This window comes from Centrocercus urophasianus, unplaced genomic scaffold (genome assembly GCF_019232065.1).
Source record: "Centrocercus urophasianus isolate 14NV4802_14NV808 unplaced genomic scaffold, USGS_Curo_1.0 seq_11, whole genome shotgun sequence".
Taxonomy (NCBI): Eukaryota; Metazoa; Chordata; class Aves; order Galliformes; family Phasianidae; genus Centrocercus; species Centrocercus urophasianus.
In genome coordinates, this window is record NW_024884253.1 from 56,579,718 (window position 1) to 56,602,243 (window position 22,526).

A 22,526-nucleotide genomic window follows, 5' to 3' on the forward strand; every position below is an offset into this window, starting at 1 on the left:
TATTATATATTATATATTATATATTATATATTATATATTATATATTATATATATTATATAATATTATATATATATTATATTATGTATTAACTATTAACTAATTATATATAAAATATAAATAGTTTTAATAAATAGATAAACACATTCTTACCGTATTATAATTAAACCCTTGAATATACTTAAGTATTTCCATTTTTTAATTTGGTATGATTTATCATGTTAAACACATTCAGCTGAAGAACATATACCCTGCTTCCCTGTATACCCACAAATCACACTATATGAATATTTTACCTTCAGTTAATAATGACTGAAGATAAAGTAGGGATGTTCCTCTATGCACCCACTGTCCAAACTCTTACGTGAAAATCTGCGCTCACTTGATGAATCATTTTGAGGTATATTAAAAAACTACTTATGAAAGCTACATGGCAAGTATCATCAAATTGTTCATAAAGGTCATGTCTCATGGGAGATACATCTTAGTATAAATTCTCTGTAAGAGCCTAAGCATCTTTCAAAGATCACATAGTGCCAACATCCTGATTATATTAACTAAACATCCATCTGAAGAAAGCAAATTATGCAGGTGACTCAGAAAAGCTCTGACTCAAAACATACACTTCTTATGTTACATGCAGTAAAGGTCATTCTAAATTAACAAGCGTTGACATTTTTATAAAGAATAATGGCTAATTCTAGCTGTAGGGAAGGTTTCAATTTATTGGCTCATTTGATTGTAGTATGTATTTGTTATGTAATGCAACTGTATTTTGATAGAAGAATTCAATTGTAATATGTAATTCCTATTTGCTGGTTAACTACAGATGTAGATATGTAATTCCTTTGGATTTTATAATATGAATTTCTAAAATGTTTAAATGGATCATTAATGTTTGTAAGCAACTCATGCTGTCCTGGAGATCGTACTCTAACAAAATGGTTTTGAATTTTAGAAAATGGTGAAATACAAGTTGCAAATTGATCTTTTCAGGTTCTTAATCATCTGCATAAAAAGCTGAGAAATATATCAAAGAAGTCAGAAGCATCAAAGAAAAAGGTAGATTGCTTTCATTACCAATTCCTATTTGCTTATATTGTAGTTTTATGGGTAAGATGATTTGCTATTCTGTTGCTTGTTGCCAAAGACGTAATGGAGAAAAATATTTGAAATGGAATATTTGATGATATATTCAGTGCCTCTGCAGGATAAGAGTCTTCCCTGATCAGGATTTTCCATCACAGTGGTCAAGCCATTACTTGAAATCCCCATATTTTGAACACTGGAGCATGTGAAATTCAGTCATGGAGAGACTACCTCTCTCTAATGTAAATGTTTCTTTTCCCTCACTAGAATTATTTTCCCTAAATTGTACATCTCTCTCTCTCTTTCTTTCTCTCTCTCTCTCTCTCTTTTTTTCTTTTCTAACTAACTAACTGAATATTTTTAGCAGTTTATGAAGGATTCCTAGGTTATATGACAAGACTTCCAAATGAGATTCATTACAATTCCTGATAGTAGTCTAAAAAGAGACTTTTGTGATTTTATGATTTTCCATAAAACATTTTTTCTTCTATGTTCAAGACTTCAGTTATATACTGCCTACAAGTAAAATTGTGAAGGGTCTTTGAAGCACAGTATTAGCTTTGCAATTTAGAGCAATATTTGAAAGATGTGTTTATGTAGATATTTTGTCAGATAATATAATACGGTTCTGATTTTTGAGCAGATTTGACCACAGTAATAATTTGACTAACTTCTCAGTTTACGAATGTGGAGTCAGAAACAAGCCTTAGGCTATAGCTCTTTGTTTGATCTGATTGCTATTACCATATGGGCATGCAGACTGTCTGCAATGTAAATGAGATATACATGGGCACAACGGGGAATAAATAATCTATTACTTATGCATTCTCTATTTAAAAAATATATATATCTTAGTCAACAGATCTCAATTTGTAAATTAAAAGCAATATGTCTTTGATGCAGTAAAATACTTAACATAAATAATTTGCTCTTAATCTCATCAAGGCCAAAGGTGTTGTTTCAGAAGGCATTCTCTATGTTGCCATCCCTGCTTTTATGTATGTTATTTTCAAACTAGAGATATCTGCATCTCTTCTAGGTACAAGCCCTTTATGCAAATAAAAATCATATCTAGCTATGAACTTGCTTTCTTAGTTTCAGGGGAAAGCATTATATGTATGTTCAAGACTATTCAGGTGTCTCAGGGTTTAGTAAAGGAAAGGCAAACAAAATGAAGTGGAAAATTTTTTTACTTAGAACTTTCTGATCCCAAGGCCTTACTTAGCTCACGATTTCAAAACAATGCTGTTTTCATTAGTATTTATCTTTCTGGTTACTGTTTCTCTTTTCCTTGCAGTTTTGTTAAGAATAATGCGTTTAAGGCCGAGTTCTACAGCTTTATTCAGAGCTTTATAAAATTTTAGTATCACAGAATCACCGAATCATATGGGTAGGAAGGGACCTTTGGGGACTCCACAACCTCTCTGGGCAGCCTGTTCCATGCTCTGTCACTCTCCAAGTGAAGAAGTTTTACCTCATGTTCTTATGGAATTTCCAGAGTTCCAATTTGTGCCCATTGCCCCTTCTCCTATTGCTGGGCACCACTGAAAAGAACCTGGCCCCATCCGCTTGGCTTCTATCCATTAGATTTTTATAAGCATTGATAAGATCCCTCCTTAGTCTTCTCTCCTCCAGGCTGAACAGACCCAGCTCTCTTAGCCCTTCCTCAAATAGGAAATGTTCCAGGCCCCTAATAGTTTTTGCAGCCCTCTGCGAGGCTCTCTCTAGAAGTTCCCACTTTTCTTGAACTGGAGAGCCCAGAACTTGACACAGCAGTCCAGATGTGTCCTCACTAAGGTAGGGTATAAGGGGAATATCACCTCCCTCTTCTGGCTAGCTATGCTCTTTTTAAAGCACCCAGGATACCATTCTCCTCCTTGGCTACAAGGGCACACTGCTGGCTCATGGCCAACCTGTTGCCCACCAAGACACTCAAGTCCTTCTCCACAGAGTTTCTTCCCAGCAGGTCGGCCTCTAACCTATACTGATGCAGGAGGTTATTCCTCCCCACATTTAGGACTCTACACTTGCCCTTGTTGAACCTTACCTGGTTTCCATCCTGTCCAGGTTTCACTGAATGGCAGCACAGCTTTCTGGTGAGTCAGTCACACCTCACAGCTTTGTATTACCAGCAAACTTGATGAGGATGCACTCTTTCTCTTCATCCAGGTCACTCATAAAAATGTTGAACAAGACCAGACCTGGAAAACATCACTATCTACAGGCCTCCAATTAGACTCTGTACTGCTGATCACAACCCTCTAAGCTCTGCCTGTCAGCCAGTTCTCAATTCACCTCACCATCTACTTGATTGTCCCACACTTTCTGAGTTTACCTATGAAGATATTACAGGAGGCAGCGTCAAACGCCTTGCTGAAGTCAAGGTACACAACGTGCACTGCTATCCCCACACCTATCCAGTCAGTCATGAGTTCTTAGAGGCTACCAGATCGGTCTAGCATGATTTTCACTTGGTGAATCCATGCTGGCTAATCCTTATAACCTTTTTCTCTTCCATTTTCTTGGAGAAGACATCCAGAAGAAGATGTTCCATCATCTTCCTGGGGACAGAGTTGAGGTTGACTGGCCTATAATTTTCTGGGTCCTCCATCAAGCCCTTTTTGAAGACTGCAGTGACATTGGGTTTTCTTCTAGCTCTCAAAAACCTCTCTCATTCTCCATCATCTTTCAAAGATCATAGAGAGCAGCTTGGCAATCACTTCTGCCAGGCCCCTGAGTACTTGTAGGTATATCCCTTCAAAGCCCATGGATATCGTTCAGTCAAGTTTGCTTAAACCTACAAAATTGATTCTTAGTAGCAGAATCTTAATTCATAATGTGTGAATTTAAAAAGTGAATTTGAAATATAAATGTGCCTAAATGCTGTTCTTTATGCTTTTTGGCCAGGAAACATCAACGTGAATTTCAAGTTTTTTTTATTTGCTGATGAAAAACCCTAAGCGTGATACCATTACTTAAAAAAGAGCTGCCCTTTAGTGTTACCTTGGTTGCAAATTATAGTGATGATTCTGGAAAGGTAAGCTCTGAAGTGAGTCTTAGGATGAATAATGGGATAAGACAGATGCTGTGAGGACCATTACGAAAAATTACTTACTTTGCAGATATGAAATACCTTAGTATAATAGTTACAAGAGATACATGGTCAACCTCAGCTTTCAGTTGCATTTATACAGTCTATTGAAAGTCAGTGATTTTCCTGGTGTCAAAAGGACAAACTGAGGTAACACATCTTTTAAGAATTAACCGTGTGTGCAATAACCAGACAGCACGTTTGCAGCTGGAATATTAATGCACTAAAGGAATCAGAGAATCAATTGTTCTTTATTTTATTTATGCTTCCTTGCTAGCACGAGGAAGACAGCTTTCCTTATGAGAGCTGAAAGAGGAAATATTTGTCTCGCTGCTTTAGCATCAACTGAATTAATCTTAATAGGGTTAAATAGAAAAAAAGGCTTGTGAATAAATTTGAACCCTTGGGACTGAAAAAATTATATTTAGTAGAAATTTTGGTAGCCAGAAACAACATTTGTCGTAAGTTATTTCAGGCTATTGCTGCAGAAATTAAACTTTTCCCTGCAAGTTTCTACAAATTAAGGCACATGAAAATTAACCAAGTTAGTGAATTATTACTGAGCGTCAATCAATTCAAGAAAGTATGAACCAGGATCAATAAATCAGCAAAAAGTCTGCGCTGCAGCATATATCACTTGATCAGTTAGTTCTGCCTGTGAGTAAGAGCTAAAATTATCTGAAGAATTATGTTGTAAAGTGTTAATAGAGTAATCATAATGGTCCGTAACATAATATGCATTGGAATTACTACTAGGCTCTCAATGGAAAAGTGGCACTTGCTAGAGAAATGCATTTTGTTCAGTGCCTGCAAAGCAGTAATTGCAGTTTTGGAAGAAAGTTAAAACTAAAGAAAACATTGTCAAAAAAACTCCACCGTGCCTGGAAAAATACCTGCAGTAACCAAAAGGTGATTGATCTGGTGACTGATACTCCAACTCTCAGAGGGGATCTAAAAAACTTAATGGCCTTTTCTTGTAAGAATACTGAAAAAGGAGTCAGGAGGTAGAATGAAGATTATTTCACTCCTTACATTCAATGTATAGTTACCAGAAATCTTGTTCTTTTTCTTTTTTTTTTTTCCTAGTTGTATCCCAGAATATTGTTGGATGATTCCAATGGACGTTTTATGCTTAAAGAGTAGACTTTAAAAAACACAGCAAAATCTGCTCCTGCCTTTAGACTCTTGAGCAAAGGGTTAATCTCATTGCTCTTATCTCTTTCACTACATGCCTCCATGTGCAATAGATATCCCTTGAAATCTGGTCAGAAATCCTGTGTACTGTATTAAAACATGATTCATTAGATCTGGATGAGATTTCCCAGAGACCTATGTTATTAATTTATTGCATCAGTCCTGAGTCCCAGAAGAGGTTAGCACTTTGTTTAGGGAGTGAGGAACATCATTCTTTGCCTTTGAGAAAAGAGTAGAAGAGTTTCTCTTCTACTGTGCAAGCTCATGTTCTTCTTGCAACACTACAGAACAAAGTCCACGGAGGTAATGAATTAAAATATTAATAAATATTCAGAAGTGTATTCTATCTGTCTACTTTTTATCATCATCATTATTATTATTATTATTATTATTACAGATAATGATATAATAAGCTTGTTTTTAATACTCATAAGACATCTGTGTTTTCCTTTCCCTGTCTCAGACAGCACAGACTGTGTTGGTGGTGGTAGTGGTTTTTGGCATCTCCTGGCTTCCGCATCATGTGATTCATCTCTGGGCTGAATTTGGAGTTTTCCCACTGACTCAAGCCTCATTTCTCTTCAGGGTAGCTGCACACTGCCTGGCTTACAGCAATTCTTCTGTAAACCCAATTATATATGCATTTCTCTCTGAAAATTTTAGAAAGGCCTACAAACAAGTTTTCAAATGCCAGATAGGTAACGAATCACCTCTGAATGATGCTAAAGAAAATAAGAGTCGGATAGATACACCACCATCTACCAACAGTACACATGTGTGAACTGTAGAAAGTCCTGTTTGCTGGCTCTTCAGCTGTATGAATGAATGAAACTTCTGGAAAACAAAGCACAATGAGCTTTATCACAGCTTTTTCTTGATAAAGCTAATAGGTATTTAAGGTAATGAAGTTGCATTTGTAGCAAACATTCATGAAACTGGTATGAAGGAAAACCAGGCTGGTCCTTTGTATTGTACCTTTGCCAAATGAAGCTCCTGACCTTTGAAAGATAATTCAGAAACAAAACAACGGTGATGATTTGTGTGTGTTCCTATTCATTAAGCATCATGTGTATAAGCATTCAAATGTAATATACAAGAAGTATTCGTTGATATGGATAAAATGCTGAACTTTCTCACGTCTTACTCCATAGAAGCAAAGAGACGGCTAAATTTTCTGACTTACAGATAATGAACACTGTGGTGGTACTACAGTTTCAGAGAGGAAAAGTTTCATTCTCCGTTCAGGTTGTTTTGACAATGTCTTTTGCCTTTTTAAAGCAAAGATGGGATCTGACTTGGAGTTGAAATAACCCACGTACAATTTGAGACAATTGCTTTAGAGAGGCAACACTGATTTTATCTGTTCAGCTATCTTTTTATGTAACGTGGTGAATGATGATGTACTTTTTACCGCTTTGTATGCCTGCCTTACTGCACACACAGAACTTTTGTGTACACTATATAAGGTTTTGTTTATGGCCTGTGTGAAGTTCTATCAAAATGAAAATTTGTCTGAGGAAAGCTTTTCTTTAGCTGCTGCATGTGTGTTGTGTGTGTGTGTTTTGTTAACTTTGTTGAGTCTGAGATGGAAATACAGTTTTAAATGTACAATATCAATATATATTTTAAAATCTTATGTTCCATAAAGAAAATCCAAGCAACATATAAGTGCTTAAAACAGCAATCCTTTAAAAGTTTTAATGGAGGTTTGATACAATGTAACTCTAAAATGGTAAATTTTGGAAGGATACATTTATATCAGTACAAAGTGTGTAATACAAATCACAAATAAAAAGTGGGAGGGCCTCAGCACTTTGAGGACATATTGTTAGCTGGAGTATGATATGCTTTTACCATTTACGTTCATGACCCATAGTCATAGAGCAAATTAAGTTGAAGAAAAATCTTGGGATCCTCTCAAGGCAGGGCGTATCATTTCTTGTCTAGGTATGTTTTGAGATTTCCAAGGACACAATTCAGCAGCTCATCAGTCATAGCTGGGATTTCCCTTGATGTAGCTTGCAACCATTTCCCTTTGTCCTCTCACCAACCCTTGAGAAGACTCTTCACTCTAACCAAACATGCATAATTGTAGATGACAAATTAGAGTTTCTCCCTGTCTTCTCCAAGCTGAAAAAATAAGGTGCAAAGTCCCTGGTCTTCCACTGGACTTGATCCAGCTTGGCCATCCCTCTCATGCACTGGGATGTTCCAAACTGGACAGCATGTTTCAAGTGCTTTCCCATGAGTATTGAGTAGAGGGGACAAATTACCTTCCTTTACCCATCTTTTTCTACAGAATTGCATTCAGCTTGATTTTGGTTGTGCCTTTGTTGAAATTTATTAATTTGATAACTGTTGTCCATTCTCTGGCTCACCAGGTTCTTCCAAAAGAAAACTAGCACTCCAAAGTATCTGCTATCCCCCCAGGTTTGACGTCATTTGTGGCTTGCATTCTGCACCCTTGGTTTGGTCTTTGCTGAAGATCATGTAGGCATAGAATGGGTTAGGCTGGAAGAGTCCTTATAGGTCATCTAGTTCCAACCCCCTGATGTGGGCAGGGCCATTCCCCACCAGAGCAAGCCACCCAGAGTCCCATAACACCTGGCCTTGAACACCTCCAAGTATGGGGCATCCACAGGGTTGATCTGGGCAACATGTTCCAATGCCTCACCACTCTCAAACTTTCTTCATAGGAGAGGTGCTCCAGCTCTGTAATCATCTTCACTGGACCCACTCCAAGAGTTCCACATCCTTCCTGTGCTGGGTGCCACAGGCCTGGACTCAGTAATCCAGATGGGGCCTCGTAAGGGGAGAGTAGAGGGGGATAATCACCTCCCTCGCCCTGCTGGCCACCCCTCTGTGGATGCAGCTCTGGATGCATTTGGCCTTCCAGACTGCAAGAGCACACTGCTGGCTCCTGTCCAGCTTTTCAAAGATGTTAAATACTGTTGGACAGATGCTCTATCGGACGCCTTTTTTTCCACAGACTTATTGATCAGTTATGGAGGATGAGATCACATGAAAATGTCTGTTTACATGTCAGTGCTATCTACGTGGAATCAGTAAAATCATATCGAAGACATGCTGGTGCAGACATCACATTTGTGTCCAGTCATTCATATGAAGAAGCAGTTTGAAGTTACTGTCAGGATCACAGAATATACAAGAAAAAAAAAATGGAAAAGAGTTTATCCATAGCACATCCTTTTCTGGGTTTGATTTGATATTAGAAAAACACTCTAGCACAATGTTACTGTTATACCTAGCTTTCAGGTTTTTTGGTTGTTTTTTTTTTTCAGATTCCAATCACTCAAGTTATTAAGTCACTATCAGACCACACTTGAGTTTGTAACATATTCAGTGATCTTGAAGCTACAAAAATTATGTTTCTCCTTTTTAAAAATTGCTTTCTAAAAATTATTTGAATAAAAAATTACAATGTAAATACAAGTTTATACAAGTAAAAAGTTAACATGGTGAAATTATGATTTCATGAGAAAATTGCATTTTTTCTTAACTGTAAATAATTTTAAACCTAGTGACATGACAGCCAGTAATAGGACTTCATCGGTTTGAAATTGTAAGGATAAAGGAGTGGGGAAGGCCTGTAGTAAGAACATGTTTATAATGCCCTGTCTGATTTCTTAGTGTGTCAGTAAAACTTGTGTCTCAGAGACGTGTTAAAATCATTGGCCACTCCAAAATTCAATTTCCTGGCTAAAACATACCCCTTTTAGTCAGTGTCTCTGCCATGGCTTTGATGTATCCACTGTAAGCTAGAGGAAGTTACATGTAAAAACTGTTAAATAATGTGAACTGTGCCTAACCCTTGAGGAACTGGAGAGTTGTGCAGGGATTTGTGCCAGAAACACGGCTAATTTGGGCAGAAAAACAAGGAACAGGCACTGATTCCCTTGACAACAAAATGCCTGACTACAAGGTCTGAGTTTGCTGACAGGTTATTGTTTATTTTGGAAGGCAGAGAAAAAGTTTCATCAGACTTGTTTTTTTAATATGCTCTGTGACACATCTGTAACCAAAAACACTAATTTCAGTGTACACTGAAGCCAAAAAAAAAAAAAAAAAAAAGAAGAAATAGATTATTTCTCTGGCTGACACTGAATTTTCCACTCCAGTAATTCCACTGAATTTGACTCTATTGTATTAATAAGGCAATACTATTCCATACAAAAAAAAAAAAAAACATAGGCAACAGGATGATGTAATTCCTCTCAAATGAAAGCACTGTGCATACATGTAGTTAAACAATTACTTAAATACACGCAAATCTCTCAAGTTATATATTTCAAAGCATTGTGAGAATTAGAGATCCCCAAAAGAAACAGCTACTCACATATTTATTTATAAATGCCCTGAATTGTTATTGCACACACAGTGTCAAAATGCTACCTCTTTGCTCTGTTTCAAAAGTATCTCCTGAAATTAAAAACATGCTATACATTTAAGAATGAGGATAGTAGTAGTATACCCCATCAGAACAAGCAGTAAGAGTTGTTTAGTCCTAAAAATGTGTCTTAGTAGAGAAACACAGAAGTTTAATGTCTCATTTCTTGCACATTTCTTAGCAGTAGGACATTTCAGCAGGTTTCCAGTCAATTTTGCATTTCATATTTTAGAATTTCAGGTTTTTAGTTGCTTTTTTTTATTTTTATTTTTAAACCAGTTTTGTTTTTAAAAAAATCTGAAAATTTCAATAAAACACTGTGTCAGTGGAACTTTGAAACTGTGAAGATTAATGTTTAAAAGAAACCGGGAAATGGCTCCATCAGGGTTCTTCATACAGTGTTAGCTCTACCTATCTGGGGTAAGCATTTCAGGGATGGTAAAAGCTGTTCGATGAACAAAAAATTACAGCAGTGCTCTTCTTCAGCTAATACAGTCTAAAATATGTTTTGTGTCCTTCAAGATCTGTGTGAACCCATATGCACACTGTGGAGCACTATAATTACATTTTGAATCCGTATATAAAATGGAGACAAAAATTCAGCACTTAAGAAGCATACTATGCTTATGAAGGAGATAATAACTTCCTTTCAGAGTGAAGACAAAACTGAATGACTGCTTCTGTGTGAGCTATAAAATTACGCAGAACTTTCACTCAGAAGGATGCATTAAGCATCTACAGTATAGTAGAAACATTCAGAATTTTGTAAAAATTGTTTCATATTAAAAATGAATGTAGAAGCTCCTTGCATTTTTTTTTTTTTTATGCTAAGGTGGATAGCAAAATCATATGCTAGAGTAAACAATAAATACGTGACGAGGCTGTTTGAAATCCTATGTAAGAAATGATGATGATTGTATAAGGAGCAAACTTCAATTTTGTAGCCAGGTGTTCCCAACTGCAGCCATAACATCCCGTGAGTATTTAGTATGATGAAATTAATTGTACCAATGATTATTTACAACTTGTTCTGAAGTCTTTTGCTATATTTAAACACTGGGGAAAAAATACATATTACTTAATTTTTCACAATATTTTTCACATTAAGGCAGTGTAATGATATCTTACAATCCTTTGAGCTTTTTATTCACTTTGTACATGTTTTCTTTCTTAAATGCTAATACTATTCTTACCATAATCTATTATATATGCCATGGTTTTATGATTTTTTGTTATCAGTATTCCACATCATAACATCATGCCAAGCACTGGGAGTTCATTAATTAAAATGAATTAAAAATAAAATTAATTAATAACTGGGAGTTATTAATTATGTAACTATCTCCAAGAGATAATCACTAAGCTTTGTATATTTATTGTCATGGTGAAATCAGTGTGTCTTTAAACCCCATGTTGCAGGGAAAGTGAGGGATCTTTACAGAAAACAATGTTGGAAATGCATTATTTTAGACATCTTATCTTCATGGCTGCTTTATAGCATGATGTGTCACATTGTACCTAGTGACATTTGTTATATTTTGGGAAAGGAAAATATCAGAGAAAAGATCAGCTTCTACCTTACAAAGCTTGAGCTCGTGTTATTTTTTCAGTATACATACAAATGTTGAAGATGAAGAAATTAATATTGTGTTTGTTTCAGTGTATAAGGAATGTAAAGTAACACAGTTGTTCTAAGATATACTGCACTTCGCATGATTTTTCAAATGTTTTTTTCCAATACATTTGTATTCTGTTTCTCTATATAATATGAAATACTAGCTCACTTTCTTCCACAATATTTGTAGTGTATTTGAAAACAAACACTGTCCTCTGGAAATCTCCCAGAAAAAGTAGAGTATGTGATACTCAATAGAGTTTCATGGCTAGATATTGTTATAGATTGAAAATACCCTTAAGAAAATTTAACTGATATAAAATACATTCTCATTTTCAAGTGCCTAAATGCAGGAGATATGATCTTTCATTTAGGTTGGTAAAAGTCAATTGAAATCAATGGAACTTATTGAAATTTCTTATTCAAGTACAATTTCAATCTCTGCGATTCATGTGTTGCTTAAGAGACAAAAAGAGCCAGATCCATGTATTTGAATATGAAAAGAAACAAAATACTTCAATGATCTGAAATCTAAACTTTTTTATTAGATGAATGCCTCTAAGAGGATCCACTTTTGGAAGGAGGCAGTCAAATTGATGTCTATTTGTGTGCAGGTTTTCATTAACATAAAGCAGTGGCCGTTTAAAACAGTAAAATATCTACATGAATATGAAAGCAGAATATGGTCAGTTCCACACCTAACGAAATGTATTTTGTAAAAGCAAATTAAATGTTACAGCGTATTTAAAATGATGTGCACTTTAATCTATTATTCTAATCTATCAATTTTAGGTACACAAATATCTTGTACAATTCTTGAATGTGTATACATATGTACTTGACGTTAGTACATGCAGGGGAGCACCCTGGCTCGGTATATATGCTGAACTAAGTCTGAAGTCTCATTTTATAAAGACATTCCTTAAATATAGCATGTTCCCCTTGAAAATGTTCTATTTCCATGTGCCTCTCCACAGTTATTCAGTTCTCCGCTAAACATGTAACTATCTTTGCAATTTAGCACAAGAAAACTAGTAGTTTTAATACAGTACAACAAAAAATATCGTTTTACTTAAGAATGAATAAAATGAGGCAAACTTTAGGAATCAGTTATTACACTGAAAAATGATGATCTTGAAATTGTCAGCTATTTTAACATAACCTCTGACTCTGCAACTGAACTTGCAAAACCCCTGCAATTGTGAGTTCAGAACATAGAAATACCTTAGATTTTGTCACTGGAAACACTGCTGCAGAGTGGCTGTCACACAGAAGTTTCCCAAAGTGCTAAAAACAACAACTATGAAAGGTAGGAAATGTCGGCAATTCAGCAAAGAGAGATATGATTAGTAAGTAGCCCAGTTACATCACATACCTCTGTACCAGTAGAATCATAGAATCATTCAGCTTGGAAAAGACTGCTAAGACCATCTGGTCCACCATCAGCCCACCCCCACTGACCATGTCCCTCGGTGCCACATCCACTTGGTTTTTGAGCACCTCCAGGCATGGTGATACCACCACCTCCTTAGCAGCCTGTGCCATTGCCTCACTGCTCTTTATGAGATGAACTACTCCATAATATCCAACCTGAACCTCCCCTGGTGCAATCTGAGGCCATTCCCTCTCGTTCTATCGCTGCTAATTGGGTGAAGAGGTCAATCCCACCTCTTTACAGCCTTCTTTCAGGTTCCATGCCAGTCCCTCTGGCCTGTCACTGTCATGCAGAGCAGAGCTCAGCGCTGCCCCTCCGCTCCCTGTGAGGAGCTACAGCCATCATGAGGCCTCTCCTCAGCTCCTCTGCTCTGCGCTGAGCCAACAAGGGGACCTCAACTGCTCCTCACACATCTGTTAGAGAAAGAAGTTAAACGATGCTATATGCTGTTCTCATTTTGCTTAATTACTTTTTGCTATAATCACTTCAAATGTAATCACTTTGCATAAGTTTTGCACAGCAAGTTACAGTTCTCATGAGAACCATGATCTGACAATTGCCAGCACGTCTTAAGCACCTGGCAATAAGCATGCTTCAGGCCTTCTGTCAAAGCTAAGCTTTCTACCAGCCTGTTGTGAAACGGTGTTGGAAACATTAGCAAGCTAGAAGCTCCCATGATCATGTTTACATTTCATTTCTACTTACATGGAACTTGTGAAAACTAGTGGTTTCATGAACACATATGAAACAGCTCTGATAGAGGGGTCAGCATTTTGGGGAGACTTATTGAAGTTGGCTGGTTACATAAACCTGACCCACTCTGTGTCCTGAGTGAGTTAAGAGCTTCAATATCTCTCTGGTACTGAATTCTGCTCACTTGCAGGAGCTGTACAGTGCTCTAATCATGGCCCCCCTGTCCCTTGGAAGGAGTTTTCCTTAGTCTGCTGTCAGCAGTTAGACACATACGTATGTGCTACATGCACTTCTTCCACAATGAATCTTTGCTTCCCTACTTATCCTTCTTCCATGCTAGCTTCCTATGGAGTTAAAAGGTGGGAAAACATGTAAAAGTCACTTGTGCTATTTCCAAGCCTTCTGGATACTATTAAAGACCTCAGTGCTACAGGAGAGCATTGTTTTGTCTACGGTAAGTAAACTGTTAACAGTTAGATTAGGGATATTGAGCAAGGAAAATACTTTTCTATTTTCAGCCCTGAAATGTGTAATTCTTCGGTATCACAGCAATCTCAGGGAATGTCTTTTCTCATTCCGCCCCATCTGTTGCCATCTGCCACCTTAGGTGAAATTTGTCTTACTCTGTATATTCAAATAAATGAATCCTGCAGTTCTTTGTCAAGACAAAATGTTCTGCTGTAGATACAAGGATATCCTGGTAACATGGCCTGATGCAGAAGTTGAAGATAATACATATTTATTAACATCGGAGGAGGAAAAGAAAGGATAAGAGGGGAAGGAAGTGTTGAAGAACATCACTGTTAATAAAAGGAATGTACTTAGAGCTTCAACTTTCAACTTCTACATAGACAATACTTTCTCTGTAGCTTGTATGTAGTTCATCAATATAACAAATGAGAAGAATCTTCTGGAGTTTGATTGTCACTTTTACACAGTTATTTCTCAGTGTTGAATACGCCTTGCAGAATCATGTTTCTATTTCCTTGTCCCTTGTTGCATGAAAAAGTTGTCCTGATATGTGTTTTCAATTGCTCTTCTGTTCGCATGATGAAGATTTAAATATTCTCTTTAAGTCCTTCAGTGTTCTTGAAATAAAAAGGTTCATTTTACCTCCAGGTCTGCAGATTCTTCAAGGCACTATTTATGTATAAATCACAGGTAAGCATACAGGGAAATAACCCAGCATCACTTGAAATGCTTCTTAGAGGGAAAACGAAGCACAGCAATCAGGTCCAAGTCTGGACTTACAATTTTCATCTAAAGTATACAGCAGATGTTCATTTGTGCAACTTGTTTGGAAATAATGCTTATACTATAATCCCATGCTAGAAAAATGCTAAGGCTAAAAGTAATGCAGAACTGTATCATAAATATGGATAGAAACTACTGTTCAGATTAATGAGAACACAAGGATGGTCATACAAATCATTCAACACTGTACCTCATGACATACTGGTCACCAAATGGGAGAAAAATGGATTTGATAGACAGACCACCGACCAGATAGGGAATTGGCTGGATGGCCACACTAAGGGAGTTGCAGTCAATGGCTCTGTCAGTGTACAAGTAGAGACCTGTGATGAATGACATTCCTCAGGGATCGGTGCTGAGACTGGTGTTACCTAACATCTTTGTGGGTGACATGGACAGTGGGATCGAGTACACTCTGAGCAAGTTTGCAGATGACATCAAGCTGAGTGGTGCAGAGGGAAGGCATGACATCCAGAAGGACTTGGACAGGCTGGAGAGGGGGGCCCATGTCAACCCCATAAAATTCAGCAAGGCCACATGCAAGGTCCTGCACCTGGGTCAGGACAATTCCAAGCACAGGTACAGGTTGGGTGGAGAATGGCTTAAGGGCAGTTTATAGGATTATGAGCCAGCACTGTGTACTTGCAGCCCTGAAGGCCAAGCATATCCTGGGTTGCATCAAGAGAAGCACGACAGGCAAGTCAAGGGAGGTGATTCTGCCATACTACTCTGCTCTTGTGAGACCCCACCTGGAGTACTGAGACCTGTTCTGGGGCCCCCAACACAAGAAGAACATGGAGTTGTTGGAGCAGGTCCAGAGGAGGACCACAAAAATGATCAGGGGGCTGGAGCAGCTCCTCTGTGAGGACAGGCTGAGAGAGCTGGGACTTTTCAGCCTAAAGAAGAGAAGGCTCCAAGGAGACCTTATAGCAGCCTTCCAGTAACTGAAGGGGCCTACATGAAAGCTAGGGAGGGACTTTTTATAAGGACATGCAGTGACGGGACAAGGGAAAGTGGTTTTAAACTGGAAGAGGGTAGTTTTAGACTAGTTATTAGGAAGAAATTCTTTACTCTGAGGATGGTAAGACACTGGAACATGTTACACAGGGAGGTTGCGGATGCCCCCTCCCTGGAGGCATTTGAGGTTGGTTGGAGCTTTGAGCAACCTGGTCTAGAGGGAGGTGTCCCTGCCTATAGCAAGAGGATTGGAACTGGATGATCTTAAACATCCCTTCCAACCCAAACCATTCTACAGTATGATTCTATGTTTAGGAAGTTTTGTAGCCATAGAAATCTCATTAATCTGATTTTATTGTTTTCCTAATTTTACAAAATCCAAAAGCCTTGTATGCCAAATGAGACAGCATACTGTATATACATTAGTTATTCAATAGTTGCCATTAATAAGTAAAGATCAGTGTTTGTTCCTCTTTGTATAAAACAGCATTAATGGCTTAGTTCAGTACAAATGCAAGTAAATGGACTTTCCCACTTTTGATCTGAATTTTACAGTATTTATCAGTCCTCAAGTATGCTATTCAGTGGTCTTTCTACTCTTCATTGTGAAATACAGACTTTCATACAATGTTAAATGAAACACTTCCATCAGTATAGGAGAACATATTGATTAAACAGCTGTTTCATATCTTATATAAAGGAAATGATTAAACAGCAGCTATGATGCAAATATTTTATTTTTAATATCTGAATTTGAATTTGAATTGCAATCATTTCTTCTTATATGAAAGATATTTGTAATATTTAATTCTTCCTGGCTGGAAAGATGGAAACTGAATGTAATATATGTTTGATGATACAGATTTCTAAAAAAACATGCATTGATCAAATTAAAATTCACAGAACTGAATGCCTATGCATGTCCTACTTTTCTAATCTGTAAAAAAAAACCAGCAATACTCTTACTGAAAAATCCTTTTTTAAATTACTTTTATCCTACCAAAAAATAACTGCCTCTAAGAGAGAAAGAAGAGGGAAAAAACTTTCAAGGCTATATTTCTAAAGCTGAGAAATGTATTATATTTCATTCAAAAAGGCAAGAGAATTAAATAACCAAGTGCAAATAAGGGTAAAACTAATCTATTACTGCTGCATGTTTGTGTAGGTGACTAAGTCAAAGTCATCCCTCATTTTCATTAAAAGAAACAATGAAAACTCTTCCTGACAAATGAACTCTATTCTATTACAGTTATAGTTGTATTTATAACTTCTAATGTACTTCAGCTAAACAGCATAAAAGTTATTCTTAAGTTAATTGTACAGACATTACTGAAGGAAAGTAAAAGATAACATCATGAATATATGACAGTCAAAGGTATTTAAAGAAAAAGTGGGATTCCAGGTTTATGGATGTATGGATTTATGAAACAACTAGATGGTGCTTGAGCATTCCATAACATCATTTAGTACCAAGTGAATATAAATGTAGTTACTTTTAAAAAAAAACAGGTTAAATGACTGTTAAAAAAATTAATTTGCATGATACCAATGGTAATTCAGTTAAGGAACTAGAAAATAGTCTCTTAGAGTATCAGTCAACATATATTAATTAATATTTTTAGTCCAGTTTTACAAACTGGAAAAAATTTATTCTTTCTGCTCCCTGAATTTTACCTTAGCTTTGCTTCAGGTTTTACTTTATGCTTTCTGCTTACATACCTTTTTTTTTTGTAGGCCATATTTTTACTTATTAAAAAAAAAAAAAACAACAGATCATAGCTGTTCAGAACCAGTTATTTACATCTGATATGTTTATATGGTGTTTGAAATGCATGCAGTACTAGTAGTAAATGAGCGACATTTGATCGCGCCTATCTCTAAGCTGGTTACTAGTTCTAATCCTACGATACCCCTGAGAAATCAAGAGAAATTTTAGGTTTATCCAATGGAAGTGACCAACCTAAGTTTCACAGAGATACCAAACAGATGTCAGTAGAACATCTCATTCTGTGAGCATTATCATCTCATTAGGAGCTCTGAGAATTCTGTTCCATTAAACTGGGAACAGGCAGACTGGAGGTGTCTATAAAACATTATGCATCTCTACGTGTCTGCTCACTGTGCTTAATCTTCACTCCTTCTAACAAGGTTTTCAGTGAGGTTAATTGTGCTACAAGACTTTACCTCTAAGAGTTCTGTAACTGCAGCTGCAAGACAACCTCAGTGAGATCACTGAAAGCAGATATCTGCTACATTTTGAAAGCTCATTTTGGTATAGTTTTCTTCAGAATTTCTTCCTATCTATTGTTTTGTATCCTAAGTGCTTATTTGTCAAAAAGTGCTTTTATTGATGTTAAAGGTAGCATTTCTATCACTTTCAGTAGAAGAAAATCCCAAGGAAGTGGTAGTGTAACTAATACAATGAACCAGCTGGATGTTCTAGGCCATGATGTGTCCCCGTGAAAACATCTCCTGCTAGATGTAACTGTGATGCCAGGTTGCTGTTCTCTAAAACCTCATGAGAACTGTCTTCCAGTGGCTGAGCTCTGGCAATATAGATCATTACTGAAATCTAGGCAATCTCTCCCATCAGGAGGTGGAATGGCAGCCTGAAGCATAACAGCTGTGTTAGTGACTGATCACTCACAGCTGCATGGTGCAGGCCAGTACTTTCTCCTTCCCATCATTTTTGGTATGCCTTAAAAACCTGGGGGTGCTTTGATTATTATTATTATTATTTTTTTCCATAGAAATTTAGCCTATAGGACATTTTAAACACTGAATCTAATACACTTTTTTTTTTTTTTTTTTTTCTCTTTCTGGAGTAGTAGTCCTGAAACCTAGAAGAGGGTTTCCATAGTCTTTAAGCTATATTTCACAGTTAAAACATCATATTCTCTCAAACAGTGATGTCAAGGATAAAAAAAGATGTGGTTAGGAATAACAGAGACAACAGCACAACTATTACTTCATATCCCAGCAAGACATTTTGTATGTTACATTGATTGACCAGGTTAAATTTATCATCTCAGAAGGTAAGTGGCAGAGTTTGAGATGCTGACTAAAAATATGTTTTGGAGGCAAATAATTTGAAGAATGGTAGAGAGAAAACAGAAAATGAGATAAGAATACAGGTTCAAATTCTGATATTTGAAGAAGCATGTTTATGTTGTGATAAACTGAAAAAAAGAAGTATGTTCCTTTCACAGAGTTGTCTACTAAATATACACTTGTGCAGCATGTCACACTGTTTTTCTAAAAAATGCATATTTTTAACTTGAGATTGGTGAGTTAAAAGGCATAGTCTTGGTGAATGTATGTATATGCTGAGCAATTTATTATGGTGACTGCTTGACCTTCTTATGCACAAGAGTACACTGGAATGAAAGAGAAACTTTCTCAGTAGCATAGAAGTGATGACAGGTGATAATTTACTTGTCCTGTAGATTTACAGGAGTACAGACTTATAATTTACCAGCACACCTTGTTTCTAGTTATCAAACTCTAGGCAGTACACATATATTTTCTCTGTTCTTTTCCCTTTTTCCCTCTACTCAACATTGTTTCTCCCTGACCCCTGCAGGTAAAGACACTCTGGAAAATCTGTATACCTGAGTTTTTCTAGTTGCTCTTTTCTTTTCCCACCAACTCTCACCCACTTTCCTTTGCTGCATACAAAGAACCTTCACCTCACTTCTGCACAAAGGCAAAAATGGGAAGTGGTAACAAGATTACTAGCAGAGCCTTTATTTGGTACATCTCAGTACATACTTCTTTGCCTGATAATATAATCTGCAGAATTTGACTCTTATTTAGAAGAAATAAGCCTTGGTACTTGATCTGTAAAAACTCAGCCAGTTGTACCATCCAAAAATAGATAAATGTATATTACGGATGTCTGTTATCCCTAACTAGTTAATGTAATGCCAAATTTGGTTTTATGGGCAATAGCTCAAGAATACTATTTTAGAAAGTCACCACGATTGCTCTCTGCCATTCTGGGCATTGGAGTAGAACCAATAATCTGGTAGATGAAAGAGTGCAATGTTATAAGCTTGAATAAAACTCGCTACTTATCTTTTTGAATGGATTTTGTCAGCTGAGGAGTAGAGGAGATAGTCACGCGTGATAGTCTTAAAGGTATCCAAGAACTGTGCAATGTCTTGTGCTAAAGACATCAGCAACTGACATAAAACATTCACCAGGTTACGTGTGAGCTCATCATTTGAATTAAAAAGTCACATCTTGCTGGGTTGACGGCTGATGGCCCCAGGCTATATAGGAGCCCAGGGGTGAGCAGGAACAGCCAGGGATGGCAGTGCCTCAAGGTCCTTAAATAAATAATTTGCATTTTTACAAATTCATCAACACTTTAATTATAAGATGAAGCCCATAATTAACTTGTACTAATGGCACAGAGATGGCTAGGCAACTCCGAAGAAGTGTCGTACAAACCCTCTGAAGAAGTGACAGAGCAGATGAGTGTCTAGAGAGTTATATATTACACATATTTGTTCCATTTTAAATTGTATTAGGAGCTGAGAAATAATTCTGAAGGAGTTGAATACATAAAACAAGACTGTATTCTCATAACTACAGAGTGTAGTGAACAAATAAAATATACAGTATTTTACAAGGTAATAAATATTTCACGTGTATTGTGTAAATGTGAAGATACTGTAAAAAGATGTCTGTTTTTGGCAAAATGTACCCTGCTATATTACTATCCATTAGATCAGCTTAAGGTTTTTTACTTGTATTTGCTTAATCATCTTTGCAATGCCTTTGTTTGTTTCCTAGCAGAAGCATAGGAAGCAATGAAAGTTAAATAATGTTAATAGGAGAGGATTAGGGATTACTCAACTTTAATCAGTTTGAGTGAGAAATCACAAGTTTATTAATAGAGTTAGACCTCTAGAGAGCCAATGGGTTTTTATGAGTCTAATTTTTTCTACTATGGTGCAGATAGAAAGTGTTTGGAATTCATAATGTTATAGTTTATCTGAGATGATGACTTACATGTAACTTGAGAGCACATTTTTCTGTTGCTTTCTTGTACAACATCAGTTTGTATTTCTATTGCTCTGCATACACATTTTAATTTAAGCATTTTACTTGCAACTGGACTGAGATATTTGTAACATTGCTTATTACTGTAAACATTAAAAGAGATGAAAACAAGCTAGTTGGTGAGGTAATCATGGGCATTTGATGACAAATTCTGATATCAAGCTCAGTCCAAGATCAGAACTTCCCCAGCCTCACAATACAAAGTGGTGATAAAAACTCATTGTCTTGATTTTGTTTCAGAAGGCATTGGCATGTTAGCTTAGTAAGTCTTATGCTATATAACATCCTGCAAAAATCCTGATATAAACTGACATAAACTCCATACTGTGTGCTCTAGTATTTCAACACAAATGCTATCGCATGTTCACATCTAACAGGGATCAGATTTGCATTGCTGAGTTATTGAATAGTATCCAGAGGAAAATGCTAACAACTAAGAAGACAGAATGGTGGTAACAGTGATAAGACAGAAATTTTTTCCTCTTAAACCAGAAAAGCCCAGGTTTCAAAAACCTTTGCAAGTTGTATAGGCATTGGCAAATTAAGACAACAAGTTCTAATACAAAGGCTGCCCCAAAAGTAATGTCTGGAGACAGCAACGTGAAGGACAAGCCACATTCCAGATGGCCATGCAAAGCTCTCACACTACAAAATGAAGAGCATCTTGATCAGCTCATCCACACAAATTGGTGGATTATGACCAGGGAACTGCATACAGAGCTAGATAACAGCTTTAATGCATTTGAAACAATGGTGGAAACATTGGGATATTGCAAAATTTGTTCCAAATGTGTCTCACAAATGCTCCACAGGAACAGAACACTGACTGCAAGTTTATCAGGATCTTTTGAACCAATGCAAAGATGAAGGTGACAATTTCCTCGATAATATCGCTACTGATGATGAAACTTGGTGTCATTGCTATGAGATGGAATCAAAAGGGCAGTTCATGGAGTGGCAGCATGTGAATTCCCCATCAGAGAAAAAGTTCAAGCCCTCAGCACCTAAAGTGCTGTGCACTCTCTCTTGTGATGGGAAAGGGGTGATTCTTCTGGATTTCCTCAAAACTGGGCACACCAGCAACTGAACTCTGACTAAGCTGAAGGCTCAAACTTCTAGAGTCAGGCCAGAGCAGAAGACAGCCTTTCAATTGCAACGTGATTGTGCCAGGCTCCATACCAGTTTGAAGAAGGTGGAGCACACTCCCTGGCTGACCTGTCCTACCACACCCACTGCATAGTCTGGATTTGGCTCCTTCTGACTTCCATCTGTTCAGGTCATCATAGCAGCTGTGAAACTGTGGACCACCTCCATGGTGCAGATCAGTATGAGTGCAGAATGTAGGCTCTTATTCATCACTAGGAAAAATGCATACCTAGTAGTCATGACTGTTGAAAAGCAAGATTTTGTAGCTGAGAATTTGCTTTATCAAATAGTGTTATTGTGCTCTTTGCGTCTGTATTTGTAGTTTCCATGGAAATAAATAGCTGCTATTACTTTCAGGGTGACCTACATAAAAACCCTTAAACTTCGTATCTTTTGCACAACAAGCATCTGTACTGAAGCTTTGTCCTCCTTATTGACAAGACGACAATTCACAGAAATAAATAAATAAATAATCCAAACAACATGACAGTCAAATCTTCTATAAATTGTTCGGTAAAGTCTGTTATTTTTTTTGCATTCAATGTTTGCATGCTTTTCTCCAGCTGCTGCAGAGAG

The 22,526-nt window shown here is 36.9% G+C and overlaps 1 protein-coding gene across 1 annotated transcript in view; it reads left to right on the top strand.

The window, feature by feature from the left end:
• The window catches only part of GALR1 (galanin receptor 1), a 14,203-nt gene extending 6,707 nt beyond the window's left edge, over positions 1-7,496 (top strand). The window contains exons 2-3 of the mRNA XM_042840000.1: positions 995-1,060; positions 5,836-7,496. Coding sequence (XP_042695934.1) covers positions 995-1,060; positions 5,836-6,153 — 384 coding nt within the window. The 3' untranslated portion in view covers positions 6,154-7,496. The remainder of the gene's footprint in view (positions 1-994; positions 1,061-5,835) is intronic.
• Positions 7,497-22,526: the final 15,030 nt, after the last annotated feature.